Source organism: Equus caballus, chromosome 21, assembly GCF_041296265.1.
Source record: "Equus caballus isolate H_3958 breed thoroughbred chromosome 21, TB-T2T, whole genome shotgun sequence".
NCBI lineage: Eukaryota > Metazoa > Chordata > Mammalia > Perissodactyla > Equidae > Equus > Equus caballus.
The window spans coordinates 41,560,636-41,587,775 of record NC_091704.1 but is presented as its reverse complement, the minus strand read 5'-3'; the positions used below and the strand labels follow the sequence as shown (position 1 = coordinate 41,587,775).

General features: G+C 34.7%; 1 protein-coding gene across 12 annotated transcripts in view; it reads right to left on the bottom strand.

Moving 5' to 3' along the window:
* Positions 1 to 27,140, bottom strand: part of RICTOR (RPTOR independent companion of MTOR complex 2) — a 112,114-nt gene that overhangs the window by 72,343 nt on the left and 12,631 nt on the right. For 9 of the 12 annotated variants that reach the window (XM_023625711.2, XM_023625713.2, XM_023625712.2 and 6 more), the window contains one exon: positions 6,813 to 6,910. In XM_023625711.2, coding sequence (XP_023481479.1) covers positions 6,813 to 6,910 — 98 coding nt within the window. Of the gene's footprint in view, positions 1 to 6,812; positions 6,911 to 9,001; positions 11,043 to 19,047; positions 19,262 to 27,140 lie in introns of those variants that run through there. The other 3 variants (XM_070245883.1, XM_070245887.1, XM_070245884.1) reach the window with 2 other exon arrangements.

Genomic DNA, 27,140 nt, shown 5'->3' with positions numbered 1-27,140 from the left:
CTCATTTCCTGCATTATCTTTGCCAGATATCCTTGTAGAAAACTACAGATTCAGAGAAACATCATTTCCAAATTACTCACCTTCTCAGACCACAAACTATTTAACTGTTCACCATTTGCTAGAGTTAGCAGTTTTGATGAAAAAGTAAAAAAAAATTCAAAGTTATTATTAATGATCTCCAAAAAACAGACAGAATTTGCAAAGTATTTAGAAAGGAGTATCATTTTCTGCTAATATCAATGCATTTCAACTGCAAGAAACGTTTCTGAGAAAAATGTCCACTCAGTTGGAAACTGGAAAATCACAAGTAACAACTAAAAAGAACAACTTACAATGAAACAGCATATTTCTCATAATCAGTGCCTATTTTCCAGAGAGTTATATATGTGAGGGCTGTGCTTTCTTTCAATGGTGGTTAAATAATGCTTCCAAGTTGTTTCCAGAATTATAGAAGAGGGCCTTATTTATCAGTCTTAAATGAAAATATCCCTTTTGAATTAGAATTATCCCAAGCAGAGATTAAACTTTCTATATGTAAACAATCCATATATATCAGGAATAAGAAATTAGATAAGACATTAATAAGATTCTGAATTTTTGGTTATCAGAGAAATATTATACTTTCATTTTTCATCACTAGGAGTTCACCTATTATAACTTTCAAAATATCAGGAGTAAGAATAGGTTATTTTAATGCAAAATTCTTGTAGTGACTGACTCACTACCTTACTAATTATCTCCTAATTTAAATAACCAAATCCTAAAGTACAAATCAAACCCTTTCACTCTTACTCTAGGAAAGAGGCAGGCAGAAATAACAAGCATGCTGAATTGGTAAGTTTAAACAATGAGGATCTCATCCTGCCTCAAGTACTGATTGAACTACTAATTAATCTTCACTCACTAGGTAGCAGTTTCTTCACTACTATCTTAGCCATTTCTGGTAACTTTCTGTCTCCCATCTAAGTTATTAAAATGTAATATGCCTGTCCCATCACACAGGTTTGTTATTAATATAACAATCCTTAATAGAATAAATCACTGATTATTTGAGAAATTGTTAAAGACCTTTCAAAATATAAGAATTAGCCTCCTAACAGTCACTTAAAATGCTAAATTACTTAGACATCGAACTTTCCACTGCTCCACATCCCATGTGTTTTTACGACTATCAGTCACAATGCCTAGCTGAATTCGGCCAAATAGGATCAGAGTTCCTGTAGAAGATGGTAGAGGGCTACCTTCTCCTTTTATGACTGAAAGCTGCAAAGAGGATGTATCTTAGTCATATGGAAAATGTGTGAGAATGAAACTACCCTAAAAAAAAAGAGTGCTGAGAAATGGAGAGACAGAATGTAATTAACATTTTTTCAATCCCTGGGTATTATGCCCAAAATTAGGACCCAACGTTGTTCTTCCTTATCATGAGAGCAAGTAACTTCTTTTTTACTTTTGCTCAGTTGAATTAAGTTTGCTGAATTTGTTACTTATAAACCAACTTAAGCATTCAATATCATCAGAAGCCCACAATTATTTTATGAGCATAACTGTTAAATTCAATTTTTTATATAAGCAAAACAAACACTACTACATAATATCTTATTTTAAAATGGAGTAAAGGTTTTGATAACATGTCACTGGTTTATTTTGCCATGTCCAATGTCAATCAATCTGTTATAATTAATCCATATGACTTTCTTATAAATACTAAAATATTCAAAAGGGGCTATCAACAATATTATATTCTGACCAAGTTAAAATAGAAGTCTAAACCGTCTCTAGGTAATAAAAATGTCTGAGATGCTTATTAAAATTATTAGGTTTTTAGAAATAAAATAATCAGTTAACACTGGGCAGTTAAATGCTATTCCAATTTTACTCATACTGCTCTGAAGGTTAAATGAATAGTTGTCCTAAATAAGTAACAAACAGAAAAACCTACACTTTAAAAAAAACCATCACAGATTAGAATTCCACAGCATGGTCTTTTGAGAGGGCAATTTAGAAGTACTTTATTTAGTTGTTGTTTTCAATATTCATATATTTATAATATTTTAAAAGTATTTTAAAACAAAAAGTACAAATGCTCTTGGCTAAGTAATCACACTTCTAAAATTCTATCCTGCACAAAAAAGTACACAAGAGTGTTACTAATGCATTATTTAAAATAGCAAAAAGAAGTAGAAAAAAGTTCTATTTTTTAATGGTAGCATGATTAAATAAATTATAGTATATGTATATATGCATATATATGTATATGTATGTACATTTGTATACATATACATATGTGTATGTATGGATATACACACACACATACATCTGTCCACATAAATGTATGCAGCTCTAAAAAAACAGGTGATCTACATTTGTAGAAAAGGAAAGGATTCTATGATACACTGGAAGTGGAAAAACACAAACTATAAACCAATATATCTCATTAAAAAAAACCTTTGTGTGTACATATATAACAATGGTAAATATTAAACACTTCCTTTTGTTTAGCTCATTTAATTCTCACAACTCAGTGAAATATACAAATGTATGCGCACACACACACACACACACACACACACACACACACATATTTATAATTATACCAGAGAAGGATGAATACTAGCGGTTACCTCTGGAGAATGGCATTTTTGTCACAGTGGGTAGGTGTACAGGAAGAGTATGTGAGTGAGGACTTTCACTTCTTATCAAATATTGTTCCATATCATTTTAATTTTTTATATTTAAGCTTATACTATTTTTGAAGTTTTTAAAACAACAAAATAAAGATTCCTTTGGAGCTTTTAACTTAAATATATGAAACTAAATACAGGAAAAGAGAATTTTTATAATGTAAAAGTTTAAATATTTTCATCTTTTAAAAACCGGTATTTAGATTATGAGCATGTTGTCAGTTTTAAAAATAGTAGACTAAGATTATATTCATCAGCAGTCTGTTATACACATTACTTTATCTAGTGAAATGATGTCAGAAAGCAAGTATGGGTGTGTGACATTCACATGGTTATAAGATCACATCACTAGCACCCTCTCTTCACATCTTAAAAGGAGGTTTAATTCTGGAGATGAAGTCCACCCTATACAATATTTCAGCCCCACTGATCTACTAAATTTACTTAATCCTAACAGCTGGACTTATATATAATAACAAAACAAATGCTAGTACAACCAAAACTCATATTTAAAATGCAAAATCTTCCAAACGTAATATAATACCTTTAATTAAACAACTTACATGCCAGGCTTTGAGGTAGAGAGGAATATAAAGGCAGGAAAATAAACACTACATATTTCTTGTGTTTAAGAAACTCAGTTTAATAAGATAATAACCCACAAAAAATAATAATAACAAAAGAATAGAAAAATTTAGTATACACGTAGAAAACCTGTTATGGGAACACAGAGAAGAGTGACTACCTCCCTCCTAACTAGTCTAACTAACTAACTACTCTCCTGACATCATAATTATTTTTCTTGATTTCTTATTCTATAGAGCTATTCTTAGAGATTTCTGAGAATTTCTAAGTTTTATTTTATAAGGAAATGAACTTCAGATTTTATAGGAATACTGGCTAGGTTTATTAACCTAGCTCTCCAACAAAATGGAATTCAAAGACACATTATATTATTATTAAATTCAGTAAGCAATTATTTTGTGCTAGGCATTTGGAGAAATTTTATAATAAAATCCACAGACATTTATTCACAGCAGCAGTTCTTAATCAGGGACGACTCTGTCCCCCAGTAAATATCTGGCAATGTCTAGAGACATTTTTGCTTGTCACAAGCAGTGCTACTGGCATCTAGTGGGTATAGGCCAGGGACACTGCTAAACGCCCCACAATGAACAAGACAGCCTCCCAAAACAAATAATTATCCGGCCCAATATGTCAATATTGCAGAGGCTGAAAAACCCTGTTACAGTAACAGCTTACCAATCTGCAACTCAAGCTACAGAGTCAGCCCGAACCTAGAAAACTAGCAAAAAATACAAAAGAAAACAAAAAACAAATCCCGGGTAGAAAGGCACTACCCCATCTATTTGATCTAAAGCTCATGCTTTTCCTATTACATTACCAGGCAGCCAAAATAGATTCTATTACGTCCAACATTCATGGATGTCACCAATGGGATAGCCCCTCAGACCCTGACTCAAGGTTTAGTCCCTCATATTGTAGACAAATTCTAGTAAGCTTGGTTATCTAGTTTTTAAATTCATAAATAATTTAAAGCAGCAAATAAAAGGGCTGCTATAAGTTGTCACCATGGCCAGAGGGAAGTGTGATAATTATAAAGAAAAGATATGGCAAAACAAAAATACAAACATGAGTACAAAAAGCCCAAAAGCCTAGGGCCTTCACTACAGAGATAATCATTCTATACTCTACAGCAGTACTATGGGGGAAAGGAGGGAATGGGTAAGGAGGAAGGAATGAGGGAAGGAGAGACCAGGAAGAGAGTAGGGAAGGGTGAAGGAGAGGAGATGAAGGGGAGAAGGTGGAAGAAGTAGAGAGGGGAGAAGAAGAAGAGAGTGGAGGGAAGGAGAAAGGGGAGAAGAGAGTGAGAGAGCACAAATCAAGGACAGACCAACTGGAGGAACAACTTAGTCAAATACTGTGGGAAAAAATCAAAACAAAGACAGAAAAACAAGAAAATGGAGGAGGGAAAAAGAGGGGGGGGGAACGGACCCTAACCCAAGAGAGCCTAGGATCTAGATAGAAATAAATGGGGAATAGAGAAGGGAGAAAGAAAGGCATCCAACAGAGTCCTAGAAATAGATGTTCAAAACATTCCTATTCGAAAAAGTTCTGTATGCACACTGTCCACTATGGTTGGTAGCTACTAGCCATAAGTGGCTATGAGCACTGGAAACGCGGCTAGTCTGAATTGAGATGTGCTATAAGTGTAATATACATACTTGATTTCAAGATTTAGTAAGAAAAAATGTTAAATATCCCATTAATATTTTATATTAATTACACCAAATGATAATAATTTGGATAAACTAGATTAAAGAAAATATATTACTAAAAATAACTTCACGTTTCCTTTTACTTTTCAGTGTAGCTACTGGAAAATTTCAAATTACATACGTGGCTCACATTATGTTTCTACTAGACAGTGCTGCTCTCGATTTTTAAGATTGCTTTAGGAGCCATACTGGTGCCAGAGCAAAATAACAGAAATCACTGCCATTCTTACATCCATCCCCAACTTTCAGAAGATGTAGAACTACATATTTAGCTATCAACCTGATTATGATGGGAACCAGGAGTTCAAACAGGACATAAACCTCTACTGAATTGTTTTTAACAGTTAAATCTAGGCCAGTGAGTGGTAAGACTTACTAGAGTCAAGAATGATGAGATAAAACTGAGAAGTTAAACAGAAGGCAGGAAACCAGGAGATGTAATTTGCAACCTTGGAAAAACTTTGGGTCTCAAAGACTTGACATTATCTGACTAGCACATTGAAAAAAAGCATCTGAAGATTTTTGTTATATTCATAAAAATGAAAACATACATAGGGATATTTTTGAAAACCCCTTCTCAAGGACCTATTCAATGTTTTTGAAAGTTGTTTTAAAAAACTCACTTTCTCATCCTCATATAAAATAATTTCCTCATCTGTCATATAAAAATAAATGCCAGAATATTTCAAAAGTTCACTAAGGAAAAATAAATGCATATGTGCTTGCTTTCCTAACCATGAAACAAACATCTAACCTATTTTATATTTATTGCACAACACATACAGAAAAGACAACTTTGTTACATGGTGACTACATTCTCTTCCCCTTTTATTTCTGTGAAATATAATTGAATCCAAGCCACAGTCCAATTACTAGACAGCACAGAATTCAACATTCTGGAAGGATTAAAACAGTACCATTCAAATTTTAATGTACACACAAATTCACCTGAGAATCTTTATTAAAATGTAGATTCTGATTCAGAGATCTGCGGTGGGGCCAAAAATAGGACATTTCAAACAATCTTAAGGTGATGCCCAAGCTACTCATCTGTGGATCACACTTTGAGAAGTAAGAGGTGAAAACATACAATTATTCCTACATTTAAAATGTAGCAGAACAATTTTTATTTAGTAAATTTAAAAGGGAAAAAAAATTTTTCCCAAAGGAGCCATTCTGTTTTCTATTTATGGCATCACCTCAAATAACAGCCATTTTAGTGTTTCCAAGAGTTGGCTGTCCAACATTACCAGGCTCAAAAACATACCAACCCATCTATCAAACTCGGGAATTCTTGGCTGCTAATAGAGATCAAGTCAATATTTATTTGGGACGAGGGCTCCTATGTTTATCTTGGGCTCTAATTGAGATCCAGATAATGGCAATAGAGCACCAGGGAAAGAGAGAGAAAAGCCTAATACTTCTCTGGGAATTATGGTTATGCCTATGAAATGCAACACACGTGTAACATGCATAAACATGTATTATACATTATCACATTAAAATGAGCATAAAAAGGCAAAAGAAATACATCATTATGTGAATAACAGTGAGGACTAGATTATGGACTTCTCAGTGATTTTTTTTCTTTATTCTTTTCTGAACCTACCAAATTTTCTACAACAAACATATTATACTTCCATTATTCAAATATACTTTTTAATTTAAAAATACATGACAAAATCCCTAAGAAGCAGCAGAGAAAAGCACTGGTACTGAATGAATACTCAAGAATTTCTTGTTAATGATGGTTAAGAAGCATCTAATAAGTATGATAAGGAGCAAAGAATTTTCAATGATAATATTCATAAACATTCAAGTTACTTACCTTAGTAAAGTTATTCAGATGGCCTAGCTTTCTCATATTTGATACTCCTTGCAATTTGGCCACATTTTGGAGAATCTCCCTTAAGTTATCAGAAGGTTCTAGAAGAAAAGATAAGACAATTTAACATAATTTTAAAAGAGCATTTTCCTAACCAACACATAAAGCATGCAGTATTAAAACTTTATAACTTTGGCTCTTGGTTTAAAGTCTTACTTTCTATTTAAAGTCTTACTCTCTATCTCAAATCCATCTACCCAGGTGACTTCAAAGGCCATGTGGATCATTCATTCAATGACCTACACATGTCTACTCCACTCATATCTATGGTCCAACTGTATCACCACCTGGAATTATTTGACCACTGCATCTTAAATTCCAATCCCAACTTTCACGTCTGGCTACAAGGTAGTAACAGGCACCAAAAATATTTTCCTATTTGGATCAACCAAAAAACTGGACAAAATATATGAAACTATAGTTTTCAAGACACTGGACATCAGGAAATAAAGAACAATGATCCTGAGAGATGAGAAATAAACAAGCATGTCCTACAACTGCCCCAGCTTACTGACTTAAAAGAGTTTCCAGGCCTTGGTGCTGAGACGAGAAAACCAGGCAAACTGTCTTGAGTTGAAGAGATGGAGGTCAGAGTCCAAGGAGACCAGAAGTGTTATTAGAGAAGAGAGCATTGCAGAGAGAGAACTCTCAAGATCCGCAAAGGGATCCCTCAGGTAATCAGTATAGCAATGATTGGTGCATGTGTGTGAGAACATTGTCACTCAAAAGAATTAAAGGCAAGAGTACCCTGTTTTCACACAGGACAGGGAGCAGTGCTTGTTCCTAAAACCCAGATTGAAAAACTTCGTAGTTCATGGGGCAGTGGTTAGAGTATTCAGAGAAGTCTTGGCTCAGTAGTGGGAAACAATCAGATATAGACTAAATATTTCTTTGATATCACCTAACAAATCTTCAAAACAAGTCTTGAAAGAATTAAACTAAGTAACTAAAGTGTGTCTCAGACCAAAGCTCAAGAAGATTTCTAAGAACAGAAAAAATATGAAGCACATAATGAGGCAAAATTCACAAAGTTTAGTATCCAGTCAAAATTTATCAGGCATGTAAAGAAGCAGGAAAACATGACCTATGATGAGCAGAAAAATTGATTAATTGAAAATGACCCAGAATTGACACAGATATTAGAACTAGCAGAAAAGCACATTAAAACAGTTTTATAACCATAGTCTGTAAGTTAAAAACCTTAGAGAGAGGCATGAAAGGTGTAAAAAGCACTCAAATTGAATTTCTGGAGATGTAAACTACAATGTCTCAGATTAAAATACATTTGATGGGAATAACAGCATAATACTTTTTATAGAAGGTATTTATTTATAGATTTATCTATATTTATTTACAGATAAGAATTGTCAACCTGAAGACAAAGCAATAGAAACTATCCAAAATATAATAAAAAGAGACAAAATATAAATAAATGAAAAGAGCATCAGTGAACTGTGGGACTTCAAGCAGCCTAACACAATTACAACATGTGTAATTGCAGTCGTCAAAGGAAAGAAATGAGGGATAGAAAAAATATGTGAAGAAATAACGGATGAAAACTTTCCAAATTTGATGAAAATAAACCAATAAATCCAAGAAGCTCAACAATCCCAACCACAAGAAACATGAAGAAAATTAGACCAAGTCACATCACAATCAAATTGCTCAAAACCACCCATAGAGAAAATCTTAAAAGCAACCAGATAAAAAGGACAAGTTACATACAGAGGAACAAGAAAAAAATGGATGACAGCAGATTTCTCGTGGGAAACTAGGCAAATGAGAAGAGTATGGTGTGACATCTTTAAAGTACAGAAAGATGGGGCTGGCCCGGTGCCATAGGGGTTAAGTTCACATGCTCCACTTCAGTGGCCCAGGGTTCGCGGGTTTGGATCCCAGGCATGAATATACACACTGCTCATCTCAAGCCATGCTGTGGCGGCATCTCACATACAAAATAAAGGAAGATTGGAACTGATGTTTGCTCAGAGACAATCTTCCTCAAGCAAAAAGAGGAGGACTGGGAACAGATTTAGCTCAGGACCAATCTTCCTCACCACCCCCCCCCCCCCCAAAAACACTGAAACAAAAAAATGCTTTAAAAATATAAAAATCATTCTTAACTCACTTACTTTAGAAAAATGGGCCACAGCCAGATACAGCCCTGTGGTTAGAAGTTTGCCAACCCATGGAATAGAGTGTCAATTTCCTTAAGTTGCTACCAGCTATTTTTCTATTAATATATTCAGCATCTTATTTGTTTTAAACAAACAAAAGCACAATCTAAAGAAAAAAAAACAATATCACATTGTTGATAGTTTAGTTTAAGAGTCATTATGACTGCCTTTGAGATTTTTATCTGTTAACACAAAACTAAGGAACTATTTGTTTTGAATCAGTGTTTTCCTCAGCAAATGAAACTTTGTAATTGTCCTATTTTACATTTAGCTTGCATTTGCCTACTTTGCTCCATTCTGTTATTCTGGGTATTGGCCATCACAAGCAAAAACTGGTTAGTGTCAAACCACTAAGCATACTATATATCCCAGCAATTTCCAATGACTCTGAAATTGCTACATACTGAGATCCTTCATTTGACTTTAGAGCATCTCCTATAAATTCTGGATTTTTTTTTTAACTTCAATGAGATTCAATCTAATTTTAAGAGGTTTAGGATATGTCTTCATAATTAGTGACTCTTTGAAGTTATCTTAGAAGTGAAATGAAAACAGCTCATCATTGCGTGGGATCAGATCTCATTAAAAAGAATTGCAAGAAACTACGAATAGGTCACCATTAGTATTTAGTAATACTTTTTGTTACAATAAATGGTATCTGTTTGGAAAGATTAAGGAAGAAAATTACAAATAAGCCAAGGGTATTAAAATGATTTAACTATATCTGAGAACTTTATAAAAATTTTATAACAACCCTTAAGGTAATATAGAACCTACAGTATTTGCAAAGTCAGTTAAGGATCATTAAAGCCAGTGTGAAATTCATCTAATGGAAATATATAATCTAACTATTCTACATCAAGTTATAATTAGGTTGTCAGGCATCAAACAAAAAGTTTCACTTAAGTGAAGACAGTTAATACTATGTAACAATCTGATAGGACTAACGATTAAGACAATTAGCATGAAAAGATACATTCTTCACAAAAGTTTGCAGATTTCTAATTATTGCCTATTTTCTAGGTACAAATTGACAGCAGACATTTTTGAAAAACTGCAATATTGTTACAAAAATAAAATCTCATGTCTGAGTTCATTCTTTCAACAAGTATTAATTAAACACTTATTATTGTCAAGTACTATTTTAGGTACTGGTAATACACCAATGAGCAAGACAGATCCTTCTTTAATGAAACTTACATACAAGTGGAAGAAAAGTGATAATCAGCAAAAACAACAAAAAACTCATGCGCACAATTAGAAAATTGCCAGATGGTGAGAAGCCAACATTATTTCAACATTATTTCAACATTATTGCCTAATGAGTAATGATATAAAGCGAACTTAACACACTATAATGATGTTCTCATTGTCAATCCAAATCAAAATGAACCAGTCTTTCTCCTTCCTTCCCCTCCTCACCTCTTTCCCTTTCACTAATTATCAGGAATCCTCAACTATAAGAGTTTCAAAGTTTCTTCATAATATATTTGCTGAAAGACAGAATATGCTTCCTCCCAGAAACTATGTTACTTCCCAGACCAATTCAAAATAGTATTAGGGCCATTTTAGACACGAAGTACTATGTAAGGCTTATTTGCTACAGTGTTCCTATGGAAAACTCTAACTTGAAATATGAGGTTAAAGTTCCCCCGGTAAAGGAAATGAGAAATCTCTGGTTTCTTCTTTACCTGATGGATCAGGAGCCTGAAAACTTTTTCTGTAAAGTTCCAGACAGTATTTTAGATTTTGCAGGCCATAAGGTCTCTGTTGCAACTACTTAACTCTGCTGTTGTCCCAGGAAAGCAATCATAGAAAATACATAAATGAATGAATGTGGCTATGTTTCAATAAACAGACCTGGCTCACAAGCTTGTAGTCTGCCAACTCCTATGCTAGATAGTTAGAACTTATACAAGGAAGAGTAGTGAGCAAGGTGAGAGCAATGCGGATTTTACTGGGGCAGTGGAGATGGAGGAGAAGTCAAAAGAAATTTAAGGAGAGATTTGTCTCTCTTTATTTCTTCCTACTCTTGCTAAATGTTTCCAACTTAGCTCTCCAAAACTGTCTAATGTTAGTACTGCTATGTAAGAAGAATAAAGCACAAATGAGATACTACTAGAACATTCTCTCAGAAGCCTTAAATTTTAGGAAACCTACAGCTGCATAAGGGAAAAAGAAAAAAAAACCGCGGCTAGCTGACTATGATGGCCAACCATTCAAATGCAAGGAAGCAAAACACAAAAGAACTACTAGTATTACAGTAGCTCTTTTCCTCTTATTGTGTAACTTTTTAGTCCTAAGCGTGTTCCTGATGAATCCCTCTGGAAGTAATGAAATAACTGCAGTCAACTCTAAATATCCAGCAATTTAATATTACATAAACACATACACATATACATAGACATACATACATACATACAGAAAACCACCAAGAGAAAGCTACAGTAAATAAACCTTTTCTCTGTCTATATCTATATGTATGTCTACAGACATACATTATATTTATATTCATTCCCTCTCTGGCTTAATTCTCTGTGTATGTGCACAGTACCTAGCCCATAACAGATATTCAATAAATAGTAGCAACAGTAATTAAAAGTTATTATTTGACTAGCAAAAATAATTTTTATGGATCAATAATAATGTGAAAGTTATGTAGTTAGACCAAGCAAATGTTTAACTCACACATTAGTGTGTCTAAATGAATGCATTTTTGTTATGTGTTTTAGTGCGTTACTTTTATGAGCCAAGTTTGCTCATTTTTAAAGTAGAAACTGTCTGGCCAGGTGGTATGTGGTTAAGTTTGCGTGCTCTACTTTGATGGTAGCCTGGAGTTCGGCGGTTCAGATCCTGGATGTGGACCTGTAATACTGCTTGTCAAGCCATGCTGTGGCGGCATCCCACATACAAAAAATAGAGGAAGACTGGCACAGATGTTTGCTCAGGAACAATCGTCCTCACCGAAAATAAATAAATAAATAGAAATAAAGTAGAAACTTTTATCACCTTATTTGTCTTCTAAAAATTTCAAAGAGGAATTAGGAGAGCAGAGCTGAACAATATTTTCTGTGATTTATTTGTGAATACACATGAACAAATGCTAACAACCAACAAACTAGAAAAACTGGGTGCATAAGAATTAATATAATAAAATTAAATATGACTACACAAATCTGATATGTACATAATTATATCTTTAATATTTTCTATGATTACTGTAAGCAGATGTAAATGATTAGAAATACATGGAAATTACTATAGTTGATATAACCTTTGCAGAAGCCAGCAGCAAATCTCTCTTCCACCAGCAAAGACACTGGGAATACATCTTCTCACCCTTACCCACAGGGTAAGAAGTTGAGGAAGCACTGCTTCAAACTCTCTAACATTTCCTCAAAATCTAAGAATTATTAATATCAGAGTTATATAATTTAGTAGGGAAGGATCTATCCCAATGATGGCATCCTGGGAAAACGGCCTTCCTTTTACCTCTAATGCAGAGGAATTCAGAACTTCCCAGGAGAGCCTATTCCATCTTTGGATAGAGTACTAGAATATTTTTTCTTATACGGATATCAAAATCCACCCCATTGTAATTTTCATCCATTTTTTCTGGGGTGACCATCTGGAATGCAGAACAAGTATTATCTTCCTTCACACAATGAAAATAATCCTGTTTCCTCTCAGGCGATGATAGCAGATAATAATCTTCTTTTAATTATTGGTATATTTTAAATATAAATACTGTAGTAGAGATGGGCAAGGAAAACCTATCAATCAAATACTACTGCAAGTAAATCAGTTTAATTATAATCTTCTTAAATGTTAGCTTTATCATACTAAAAACTGAACATTTTCAAAGAGATGCTTTAGAAGAAGGATGGACATGAAGCATTTCTTGAGAGAGAATGATCTGGATAGGGGCAGGGCTACATGGACAGCACAATGGCACCAGACTTCTTCAGCCTGGTATGCCCTTTGTCTCTCTACCCAACTTGGGGGAAATCTTCATTCTTTAGAAGTTTGGCTCAGCCATGTAAAGGTTTTCTCTAACCTATAATCTCCCTTCTTGAGGTTCCCATGACACATTCTTCAAATTATTATTGCAGCAGTTATGACAATAGATGTCTGATCTGCCTGGGTTCCAATTTACACCCATTGTGCCAGTGTAATTATTAATACCCCCCAAAGTATCTCAGGTTGTATTATAAATGATGTGATCACCATAAGCATAGATAGTTAAACTTCAACTAATGTATGTAAGATTTCCTTACAACTAGACCTGCTATCTCTTTTTCTCAGAGACTGGAAGAGAATAGCTTTGTTGGGTTCTTGTTCCAGTGTCCTACTCTTATAATAACGACAGCAGGAAGAGGTGAGGCAACTTCTGCTGATCAGTAACATTTTAAGATTGTCTTCCCAAAAACCCAGGGTTCAGATTTCTTTTCCTCCACTTTAATTTTGGATTGTCAAGTTACCTTATTTTACACTTTCTTCTTTCTATTTTTACAAAAATATATCTTCCTTTCTATAATTCCAAAGGATTGCTCATTTTGAATGATTTCAAGGGAAAAAGGCTTATATACTAATGGGAGGGAAAAAAGGTCTTTGTTGAGGTTTCTCATTTCATACCTTTGATTGGATAAATTCAGTGTGACATCTACCAGTTCACTAATGTAATTGATTTAAAATTCTATGAGCAAAAACCATGTCTTTAATTGGTTTATTATAAGCATGTTATTATATAACTATAAGATACAGACCAGGATTGACCTAGGTATAGAACATTAAACATAAAGAAAATTAGCTGAAAACAGTTAATCATTCATTTGAATAGAACTTCTACTTAAAATTATATGAATATATAATCTTAATAATAAAATTATATATTCTATAATCTTTATTTCAAATGATTATTTTAAATAAGTTATAAATTAAATTGGTATAAATGGCTTAAATATTTTAAAATTAAACTGTAAATGATAGGATATTCCTCCAAAGTTCCTTTTTTTTAATGACTGGCACCTCAGCTAACAACTGTGCCAATCATCTTTTTTTTTTCCCTTCTTCTTCCTCCCCCTAAAGCCCTTAGTATATAGTTGTATTATTCTAACTGTGAGTGCCTCCGGTTGTGCCATATGGGACGCCGTCTCAGCATGGCCTGATGAGTGGTGACATATCCGTGCCCAGGATCCGAATCAGCAAAACCCTGGGCTGCCGAAGCAAAGCATGAGAACTTCACCACTCAGCCATAGGGCTGGCACCTCCTCCAAAGTTCTTCAAGAAAAAAATTATACCACTGACATTATATAGCAGGAACATAGGTTTCCCCTCTAGATTGTATTTAGCCATTTTATTATTTATATAATTAAAAATATAAATATCTTCTATAAAGGATAGTTTTGATCTATCCTGGGGAGCAGCTTTATATTTAGATTTCTAAGTTTTATTTAGTTGTACACTTCAGTGCTCACTATACGCCACACATTGTGCCAAATACTAGGTGAGAAATACGAATAAATATATGATCTCAGCCCTGGAGATAAAATTAAATGAGAAAAGAGAGGCACATAAACACTTAATAATAATACAACAGAGAGGTAGGTAATAAATACCATGGGAACAAAATAAAAGGAGGGTGCTTGATAGAGACTTCAGTAGACTGTAAGACAAGTGAGGGCAGGAAGCCTGTCTGTCTTGTTCACACATGCATCCCCGGTCTCTTACACAATGCCAGGCACATGGTGCGTTCTCAATAAACAGTGGTTGAAAGAAAGACTGAGGAAGAGAGTGAGACAGTTGCTGTCTGGGGAAGGAATGACATGAGTAATGATTCTTGATCATAAGCAATTAGTCTTGGTAGGTACGTAAAATGGCAAAGAGCAGTATGTAAAAAATATGGAAGCATAAAAAAATATGGTAATTTTCAAGGAACTCAAGGAACATGAAGAAATTTCATATTCCCAGAAAACAAGATGATAAGGAATAAAGGAAGGTGGAGCTATATTCCAATGGCCTTATAAGATATACTAAGAAACTTAAATATCTTTGGGAAATGGGTAATTATTAAGGAAGACATTTACGCAAGTGGAAGGCATGATCAGCTCTGTGTTTTAGAAAGACAACTTTGGAAAACAGGCTGCACGGCAGGAGAAAGGGAAGTCTAAATAGAGGTTACAAAAATCTTCCATGCAAGCAACTTCATCAATAATGGATTAGAGATGGGAGGAAAAGTAAAGGGAGGAATCAAAGATGAATCTAGGTTTCTCGGTTGGGTAAACTGCTAGATGATACTATTTACTAATAGGGAATCCTAGAGCAAGTATAGATTTAGGAGATATTTCTTACCATTTGCAGTAAGCGTGTGCACCCAAAACACACAACAACAACAAAAAACATCTTACAATATTAAATGTTAAAATGATGAGACAAAATAATTGGCTATTTGGTCTGCATCAAAAACTGACTTATAGATCAGAGGTTTCCAAACTTGTGTTCTTAAGAAATATGTTATTATAAGAAATACTGATTCCAGAGTCAGGTAAGTGTAACAAGTGACCCACAGGAATTTGCATTTATAGGAGTGATTGTTATACACACTGAAATTTGAAACATACTATAAAGACTGCCAGAATGTCATCTAACTAGATTCTGATAACCCTTTAGATGATCTGAACTCTAGAAGAGATTAGAATCTACTCTATGAAATATGCTTCATATCATTTTCAAATAAGAATACGTTTCAATATGAAACAAACAACACCTACTGAGACAAAAATAGTAATTACTAATACATATAGAGAGTCTACAATATTGTGCATATCTAATATTTTTACATGAATAATGTCTTTTAATCTCAACACCAACCATATAACGTAAGTACTACTATTTTCACCTCCATGTTAAGAAATGAGTCTTAGATTAGTTCACTTGCCTAAAGTCATACAAATACCAGACATGGTAATAGGATTTGAACCTAAGCAATCTTGACAGCACAGTCTACCTTTATTCCCCAATATTCAATTACCCTACTGTCTACCTCATTATACTGCCTTTCATAGGAGAATGTACCTTCAGAGTACATACCAGTTTGTAACTATACATTTATTTGCATGATTATTTGATGTTTATCTCCCTACACTCTAAGTCAGCTTTAGTTCACCACTGTGATATCATCCTAATACTCAGAACATTGGTTGATACACAGTAACCACTCAAAAAACATTTACTGAATAAATGAATATACTATTTAGAAATAATACATAAAAATTTTAAAATATACCAAACTCTGTTTCTTGATCTAGGTGCTGTGTCAATCTGTGAAAATTCACTGAGCAATACACTTATGATATATTCACTTCTCTCTAGGTGTAATTCAATGAATAGTTAAAAAACAAGAAAAAATATTTTCTGTTATATTATCAGATATTACAGACTACATTTATTCTACTTTTATAGTAAATAGAAATTTGCTACTTTGACTTTTCACAAGCCGGCATTTATTACAAATGAAATCCCCAGGATAGAACTGTGAATATTAAAATATAAGAATTTACAATGGAAATATTATCTTATGATTAGTTATAATAATGACAGCCATAGTAAGACAGACAAAAAAGATCACGCTGCTTTAAAATGTATATATTTTTCAAACTCTGAAGACCAAAAAAATTATTCCCCCAAAACCTATCCAAAACATCCTTCTATTACTTTGAAGAGGAATCTCACTTTCTAAGGTTAGAATGAACTGGTTTAATACAATTAACAATGTAATTGCCTTGTCCCATTCAGAACTGTCAAATATAAGAATTTTTAAATGACAACGCCGATGGGGCTGGCCCTGTGGCGCAGTGGTTAAGTTCGCACATTCCGCTTTGGCGGCCCCAGATTCAAGGGTTTAGATCCTGGGTGTGGACATGGCACTGCTTGGCAAGCCATGCTGTGGCAGGTGTCCCACATATAAAGTAGAGGAAGATGGGCACCAACGTTAGCTCAGGGCCAGTCTTCCTCAGCAAAAAGAGGAGGATTGGCAGCAGACGCTAACTCAGGGTTAATCTTCCTCAAAAAAAAAAAAAAAAAGACACCACCACCTAGGAATACAAAAAGGAAGAAAAAGGGAGAAGGTTAAGCTTGCTCTCCACCTTCAGAAAATCACTTTCCTGTTCCTTCTCTGTCCCATCCTCCTTCCAAGCATTATAGTTACTTTCATGGCAATGTTAAAAATCATGTTCCCAGGTTGCACTAGTTGGATAAAGAACTACGGCCTAACTTTTTACCTTGACTAATAATCCTCTAACCATTCTATCATTACCAATTTTTATGTGGTAAGTAATTTGTGTATTTATAAAGATCTTCTGGTAAAGATGGCTCAGATGTTTGAAGTAGACAAGAAGAGCCGCTTGATAGAAAAAAAAGTATGAAGTGCTTTCTTAGAATTCATCTCTTTCTGTTTTTCACAATAAAATCAGAGATCAGTGGAATGCTTTGGCTTATAACACTCACTATGACATAACTGTAGTACAGAATTGTAACCAAATTCACAAAGCACTTTTACTTTGTATACAAGAACAAAGTATACACAAGTACATACAAAAAATATACAAAAGCCATTCAAAGAAATCTTTGTCATGACATTTATTTTAATGTTATTTTTTCTGCAGAAAAACAATATGAAAAATACACTCTGCAACCAGAACATCTTCTAAGATAAAAATAACTAAAAGCAATTACTATATAAAGATTACAATCACTGGATGTTCTGCTAAAATTTCTGTCTTAATCATTATATTTACAGAGATTTGTAAAATCATTAGGTTTCCACAGTCCCCTAATTAGGAATCTTTTATTATAAGAGAAAAATTCTGCTTGTCTCTGAAACAATTCACTATGTAAATGAACTCTATAAAAGAACAGAACAGCTGTGCCTAAAGGCTGAGACAATTAATTGTGATATACACCCAGCCTATCAGAATTATTTAGAAGTTGGTTGTACATCTTGTTTGTACAGCTACTTTCATGTTTCTGTTTTTCTCTATGAAATTGACTATAGTTCAGATCATTTGTCTGACAGGTGGCTTCCATGAATGTAATTAAGGGCTTCCCTCTTCAAAACTAATAAAGAAGCAAAGGGTACGAATAATACACTTTGGCTGGAGGACACTCAATTTGAATGTGGGTTAAAAATTTGAAAAAAAAGTTTATTACAATGTTATTTTCTAATCTTTCCTTTTGTATTATTGACTCCACATCTTATTACCTCATTCCAATACTTCTATCATTAATTATTCACTATTCCTCATTGATCTCAGTCTTTCACTAGCTTTTTCACCTGTCTTTTAAAAAATAGGCTTCTGCCCACTGTTTCCTATTTTTGAAGTGACAGTACTTCTTTTTTTGCCAAATCTCTCTGACATTCAACTTAATTCTTATATTGTCATCTCCTAAACTCCATCAGACATCTAGGCCAACATGCCATTAAAGCTATTCTCCTCAAGTTTACTATTTGCTCAATGCAAAGGCTTTTCTCAGCTTCTCAAACTCTCCGAATTTTCCACTATAGTAAGGGGCAATGCCAACCAAATCCATCTTCTCTCCCTTGTTTCTGTAATTACATTGGCTTAGTCCTCTTCATAACCATTTCTCACTGTTCCTTGTGTGTCTCCCTTAAAAGTTTGTATTTGAAGACTGGCCCTGAGCTAACATCTGTTGCCAATCTTCCTCTTTTTTTTTCCTTCTCCCCAAAGCCCCCCAGTACATAATTGTATGTTCTAGTTGTAAGGCTTTCTAGGTGAGCTATGTGGGACACGGCCTCAGCATGGCTTGGTGAGCAGTGCTAGGTCTGCATCTGGGATCCGAATCAGTGAAACCCTGGGCCGCCAAAGCGGAGCACACAAACTTAACCACTCAGCCACGAGGCCAGCCCCCATAATAAAATATTTTTAATAAAAGTCTGATAATCTCAAGTGCTGACAAAAGTATGGATCAAGAGCAACTTTTACCTCAGCGGCATAGTGGTTAAGTTCATGCGCTCCACTTCGGTAGTCCAGGGCTCACGGGTTCAGATCCCGGGCGTAGATCTACACACCACTCATCAAACCACGCTACGGTAGTGTCCCATGTACAACAGAGTCAGACTGGCACAGACGTTAGCTCAGGGACAATCTTGCTCAAGCAAAGAGGAAGATTGGCAATGGATGTTAGCTCAGGGCCAATCTTTCTCACAAAAAAAAGAGAGCAACTTTTACACATTGCAACTATGAGGAGATATATATATATATATATATATGTATAAATAATATATATATAGTCATAAGCAGTAACCCTACACCAAGTTGTACAATCTAGAGAAACTTATGTATGAGTACCAGGACTCATGTACAAGACAACGTATAAAATCATTGTTTATAATAGCAAGAAACTACAAACAACCAAAATGTCCATGATCAAAAGAATGAATAAATAACAATTATTTATTTAACAACACTTGCCCTCTGGACTTTCATCTAAGCACTTGCCAGACAGTACGCTAGGGTCTTTGAACAAATTTTCTCATTTAATACTTATAATAACCTTGCAACAGGCACAATATTATATCCCCTCCCACAAATGAGAAAACTTAAGCTCAGAAAATTAAATAGTATGTCAGATATTTCCCAGCAAATTATGGAGCAAGAATGTGAATCTAGATCTTCCCTACTACAAACTCAGTTTTCATTTCACAGTAATAATTAGGAATGTAAATTTTCAAAAAAAGGAATGATATGCTACTTTTCTAAGCAAAATAACAAATTGATATTACAAAAAAAATTTCACAGTATTACAAAAGTAAACTGTAGTTAATCCAGACCTGCAAAAATTACCAGTAAGGCCTGAAATAATGTTGTTTCACATAATTTGTAATTCCTATTTTATGTGTCCACATGTGTGTAAACGTACAATAAAACGGGGAGGAGGGGAGTTTCTGACTGGTTTATCTCAAACAACCTGCTTAATATTGTCATAAGTCTCCTCAAAGTACGAAAACAGCCAATCAGCCTTTAGTATATAGACAGTCCTCTTCTTTTTTTTTTTTACAAGTCTCTCTACACATTAAGTGATCTCTAAAGTTTCTGCCAACTCTAAACTCTAAGGGCTTATTCAGCTTCAACGTTAAGGCTCCACACCAGTAAACTTCAACTACACTATTTCATAATCCATGAAGCCTTTCTTTAGTGCAAAGCCTGGCTTACTAAAAATGCTCACTTCAGATCAAGGGATAAATATCAAATAAAGAAATAACAGTAAAAGTTAAGAATCACATGCATGCTGCTTCTGGTGATTAAACTTACACAACATATTAAAGTGTTCAATTGAGTGTTAGATTACATCCAAATACCTTCATCTACCAATTATTTTTTCAAAGGCAGATCATTAGTCAACATTTTTCATAATCTTTCTCTTACTTATTTTAGACTATTACAACGCCCTGATGCACCTAACCAATACTTTCTCTGGGAAATGCTAACATTAAAAAAGTATGATACAATTTAATAAACAGTTAAGTCCTCCTTCTATTTGCTAAAAGAGCAAAACATCCCTCAATCAACAAACCAAAACCCAGACATTATACAATTCTATTTGTTATGGCAAAACAGGTTTTAACTCTAGGATCAACCCTAGTGCTGCCACGGATACTACAGGAGGATTATGAAGCCCCAGTGTCACTCAGAGGAAAGTGTCACGATCCCGGAGCAACCTCTGCCACAGCAGACACATTCATCTGCCAATGTTAAAGCATGATTTTACTTTTCCAAAGGCACAAATGTGCTTATACTATAATTTCTTTAAAAAAATATTCAGGATCCAGAATATAACCTGGCACATAAAAAAAAAAAACCCAAAATAACATTTATTAAATAAATAAATGTTCATCCACAGAATTAAAAGGCAAAACTAGGTAAAAAGTAAAGGCTTTTAGCTTGAATAACCAGCCAAAAATCTAGATACTAAAAGAAAACAGATCGCAGGGATCTCATTCACTAAAAAAAATTAGAGAAACACAAATAACTATCTTAAAAATATGTACATAAAAGTTGTGATATAAGACAAGATTATTCCCAAAAATTTGCCTATGAGCCATTCTGCTTATTTATCAGAGCTCATATTCAGAATAAAAATCAAAGAACATCAAAGAGAATAAAGGTAACATTAACTTTACCCACTCTTCTATTTTCCCTTTTTCTCTATACTTCCAATGATAGATTCAACATCTAAACGAAAGCATCTAGCAGCAGTAGCAGGAAAGTAAAATGAACAGAACCATATATATGGAGGTCACCTCTCGGCCTCCTGATTTGTTGGTCAGGCATAACTATCCATCCAGTCTACAGCTTTTGAATGACATGCAACTAACTGGAGCGTCTTTAAGAGCAAGGTCTGACTTATCTTGTAATCTCAGCCTTGAAACTTCCGAGAACTTAGCAGAATACTCTGCCTATGGTAGACACTCAATAATTAACTGAATAAATAAATGAATGAACACAGCATTTCCACTCACAGTGACAAAGAATTGTCATTAATGACAACTCAGGCATTATTTGGTAATTCAAACATTAAAGTAATTAGGGTTAGACATACATAGCTTACAAGGAAGTGACTTATTTTAATACAACCATCATTTCTACAATGTTGGTTTTGCACTTTTCTCTTCTTGAAGACAATATTTAAGTCTCATGAGATTTAAACTGGTTATAAAGAGAAAGGATTAATTCATTCCCTTATTCATTCCATTAACACTGATTTAATGACATGTGCCATGCAGAGCCTCCTCCAGGGGCTACAGTCAATTTTCCACAGAGGAGCCAGAATACTCTTTCTAAATAATCACATAATGTTACTCCCATGCTTAAAACTTTCTAACAACTTCCCTTTGCAAAAGTACCACGATCTCCAAATTATTACTTGCCTATCTCTGTAGCCCCATATTCTCCACTCTTCTCTCACTCGTCAAGCACTAACTGTATTGGTTCTTTCCTAACTCTGGGCCTTTGTACTATATATTCCTTCTACTTGGAACACCTTCCCCCTCCATTTTCACCCGGTGCCTCATTAGTCCTGAATCAAGCAAATATCACTGCCTCAGAGAAGCTTCCTCTGACAATTCCCGCAAACATCAGTGAACTCTCTTTCACATAGCCAATTTTACATTACTCAGAGCATTTATTAGTATTTAAAATTCGTGTTCACATGTTTATTGTCTGCATTTTCCCCACTAGAATATAAACTCCTCAAGGGCAGAGACTCAATCTTTTCCACCACTGAATCACCAGCAAAAAGAACAGTACCTAGCACGTAGCAAAGATCAATAAATATTTGTCAACTGTGACTGAGGGAGGGGAGACATGAACAAATTATAGCAATATTATAAAAAAGGTAACATACACTATATAAGCCCAAAGAAGGAAGATGCTTAAACCCTGCTGGGGAGATTAAGCCTGGCTTGGTGGAAAACTTGCTGCTGGCTACAATAAAGAGAGTAGACTGGAAAAGGATAAAACTAGAACAGAGGAGAGTAGTTATGAAGCCAATGCAATCATCCAGGAAAGAAAATGAGGGCCTGAATAAAGGCATGGCAACAGAAATGGAAAGAACAGATTTTACAGGTATTTCAGAGATAAAATCATTATCATCTGGTGGCAGATTTGATCTGTAGAATAAGGACAAGTAATGAGGCTAGGAGTCTCCTGGGTGTCTGATTTGGCCCCATTAAAGCACTGCTATTAATCCAGATGGGAAATACAGAAAGATTTTTAGAATTAAGATAATTAGTAAGTTTGAAACATAGAAAGCTTGATATACATGACTGCATGGTTAAGATGTTGAGTAAGCAGTGAAAAAACTGGTCTGGAGCCCTCATGCTAAATCACAAATTTGACAGTCATTTATTCAGCCAATAAATATTTACCAAGCACATACAATCAAATCATACTTATCAAGTTTTAGGCACTGAGCATACAATCGTGAACAATACAAAGTGCCTGTCCTCAAAAAACTTACATTCTAGGGAGACTAACAATAAATAATACTGTAATGGCAGTAGTGACAAGGGCTATGGAAGAAAACACAATAAAAAGAATGGAAAGTGATAGAGATGGGGGCTACTTTAGATAGACAGATCAGAGAAGACCTCACTGATAAATTGATATTTGAACAGAGAGTTAAATGAAGTGAGGAAGCAAGTGTACAAATATTGAATGAAGAATAATCTATACAGAATATAACAGATGCACAAAGGCCCTGAAAAGAGAATATGAACAGGAAGGAACAGTAAGGAGGCTGTTTTGCCAAATACAGTGAAAAAGAGGAAAAGAGTTAGGAAATGAGAATGGTTGGAGAGGCAGCCAGGGACTAGATGATAATGGTAGCCATCACATATAATGGTAGTATATTTTTTAGAACAATTATCTTGTCACACACATTCCAGTATTTAATACAGTACTGAGAATATACAGCAGGTGCTCAAAAAAATTTTTTCAAATTAATGAGTGAAATCAATGAATTAAATTCCCAGTATATTTGAACCCAATCTGTATTTGACCATTTTCTCAGCTTCAATTCACCCCCAAAGAATGAACCAAACAGCAATTTAAAGGACTATATTGGGGCTGCCCAGTGGCCGAATGGTTAAGTTTGTGCGCTCTGCTTTGGCAGCCCAGGATTTCACCAGTTCAGATCCTGGGCGTGGACATGGCACCGCTCATCAGGCCACGTTCAGGTGGCGTCCCACATGCCACAACTAGAAGGACCCATAACTAAAATACACAACTATGTACTAGGGGGATCTGGGGAGAAAAAGCAAAAAAAATAAAATGTTTCTTTTAAAAAAACAAATAAATAAATACAGGACTATATTATAAGCTTCAGCATTCTTCAGAAGCAGAATTTTTAAAATCCTTTGAAAGGTGACATCACCACTGGAACAAGTACATGCCCTTCCAAGGGGACTGCTTGGAAGAAAACAACATCTACTTCAAAGTACATAATTTCTAGATTGTCTGCTAAACAACACATCATTTGAAAAACACTTCACATTTTGTAATGTTTTAATAATCAATATATCAATTTAGACCAAGTTCTGATCATGTTAGACAGTCAACAGTTTACCATACTACCTCAGCTCTATTCTAGAAAAATCATTTAAAACAGTTGGGGGCAAAAAAAAAGCTGTACCAGTAAGTACAAGAGCAATAAGTAATACAATCCTAAAAAACATGATTAAGTTATAGATACACTGCATTTTGTCGTTCCTAACTAATAGAATCCAAGCAATCACTCAAAATTCACCATTAAAAACAAGTATTCTTTTGGTAGCTAATAATTCATACTCAGTTTAAATCTAAGTGCTCAGTGAACTAAACAGTGTAGACTCAATCAGCAAGGATTTTCCAAGGTTATTAAATGTTCTCACTTTCAGGAAATTCCAAACTCATTGTTTTCTCTATTTCCAAACCGTAAATGCATAAAAATACAAAACATTTTGAATATTTATAACTAAGTAAATACTAATATCTTTTAAATTATCAACATTTAGAAAATGCACTTCATCAGAAACTTCTTCACCTTCAGTATAGTTAGATATTTTTGTTTCACTTTCAAATTTACTCTTGTTTTTGCATACTGAAATATGCAAAATGTTCTTTATTCTACTAATCTATGCTAAGCATAGGTTGCCAAGTTGCTTTCAAGTATTTACTCAATTTCCTATGCAGTACTCACTTCTAATTTCTTGGAGACAAGCACCAAGAAATGGGCAGTGCAATCTTTTTCTATCAAAGCACCACCAACTCTCGGGGGGGAAAAACCCTAAAATTCAATGAAGGATTAAGTTTAAAAAAAAAAGCTTTAACAATTAAAATTTATCTTAAACGAAGGAACATAAAATACTATCAAAATAGTACAAAACAGCGAAAGAAAAGTATAGTCCATTTCTACAGCATGCCCTATTATAGTAAAGAGTCACCAGAAGAAAGACCAGGAATAGAAAAAGAGAAACAGAAACCAATGAGAGAAAATGAGAACAGCAAGGGAAAGAGGGAGAAACAATCACATAAAGATGGTTTATAACTATCAATGAGATCTTAGACACTCTCATTTAATCTCATAAAGTTCTAATGTGTCTACTAGAAAATGAATCACATTACTTTATGACTTCCCCATGGGTGAAACCTGGAGCCGGATAACACAGGTATAATGGTCCCTTTTGAGCTCTTAAAAAAGAGTATCAGACAAGACACTTAAACACACATGCTCTTTCAAGCAGGATCTCTACGGGTCGGCCCGGAGGTGCAGCAGTTAAATGCGCACCTTCCACTTTCAGGGCCCGGGGTTTACCGGTTCAGATCCGGGTGCAGACATGCCACTGCATGGCAAGCCATGCTGTGGTAGGCATGCCACATATAAAAAAAAAAAAAAAAAGTAGAGGAAGATGGGCACGGATGCTAGCTCAGAGCCAGTCTTCCTCAGAAAAAACAGGAGGATTGGCAGATGTTACCTCAGGCCTAATCTTCCTCAGGGGGTAAAAAAAAAAAAAAAAGATCTCTATTTTGTACTTTTTTTTTTTAAGATAGGCACTTGACCTAACATCTGTTGCCAATCTTCTTTTTTTCTTTTTTTTGTCTTCTTCTCCCAAAAACCCCCTAGTACATAATGTACATTCTAGTCATAGGTCCTTCTGGTTCTGCTAGGTGGGACACTGCCTCAGCATGGCTTGATGGGTGGTGCTAGGTCTGCATCCAGGATGCAAAACAGTGAAGCCCTGGGCCACCAAAGTGGAGCATGAGAACTTAACCACTCAACCATGGGGCTGGCCCCTACTTTGTACTCTTAACAACTTTACAACTTTGATGTACATTTAAAACTACATGCTGTGAATCTAACATATTAACACACATTGATATTTCCACATTAGCATATTATGGAAGTGAGAACCAAGAAATGTTTATCCTCCTCCCTTTTTCTCTATAGAAATACTAAACCAATTTTGGTAATCATTCCACCAATTTAATTAGGTCAACACAAAACTTTCATTGGATTGGAATTCTAATTTTTCCAAATTTTAAACTTTTTTTGGAGATCTGATTATCTATACTTCTTTTTCTTTAAACAGTCATTAAGAAAAAAATTAAAGAAAAAAATTCACCTATTTAGATGTGTTAACTGACTAAAACCTATTAAATCAAAAGGTTGGGCTTGGGGCCAGCCCCGTAACCCAGTGCTTAAGTTCAGTGAACTATGCTTTGGCAGCCCAGGTTTGCAGGTTAGGATCCCAGGTGCAGACCTACACCACTCGTCAGCTGTGCTGTGGCAGTGACCTAGGTACAAAATAGAGGAAGACTGGCACAGATGTTATTAGCTCAGGGCTAATCTTCCTCAAGCAAAAAAAAAGAGGAACATTGGCAACAGATGTTAAAGCAAGGCTAATCTTCCTCAGCTGAAAAGACAAGAGTTCAGGCTTAGGAGGTAAAAGATAAATTCAGAAAATGTTTTAAAATTTTTAAAGAAAGTTGGAATTAGTGTAATGATTCCAAACTCTACTCACGCATATAAATCTACTGCCCAGGCAAAAAGAAAAAATCCATCCACGTCATGACACATCTGACACATATAAGCAGACTTGGATTAAAATAACTTTGACTATATACAACACGGTGATACAACATAATATTTGGCATATGAAGTCAGATACAAAAAGTATATATTATATGAGTACATTATATAAAGTTTAATGAGAGCTTCCAGGGTATTGTGATATTCTGAATCTTGATCTGGGTTCTGATTATCTATGTGTTCAATTTGTCAAAATTCACAGAACTGTACATTTATAACAAACATTTTTTGGATCTATGTTTTCTTTCAATAAAAAAAAATTTGAAGGGGCTGGTCCCACGGTGTAGTGGTTAAGTTTGCATGCTCCACTTCGGCAGCCCAGGGTTCACAGGTTTGGATCCTGGGTGCAGACCTACATACCGCTCATCAAGCCATGCTGTGGCGGCATCCCACATACAAAATAGAAGACTGGCACAGATGTTAGCTCAAGGCCAATTTTCCTCACCAA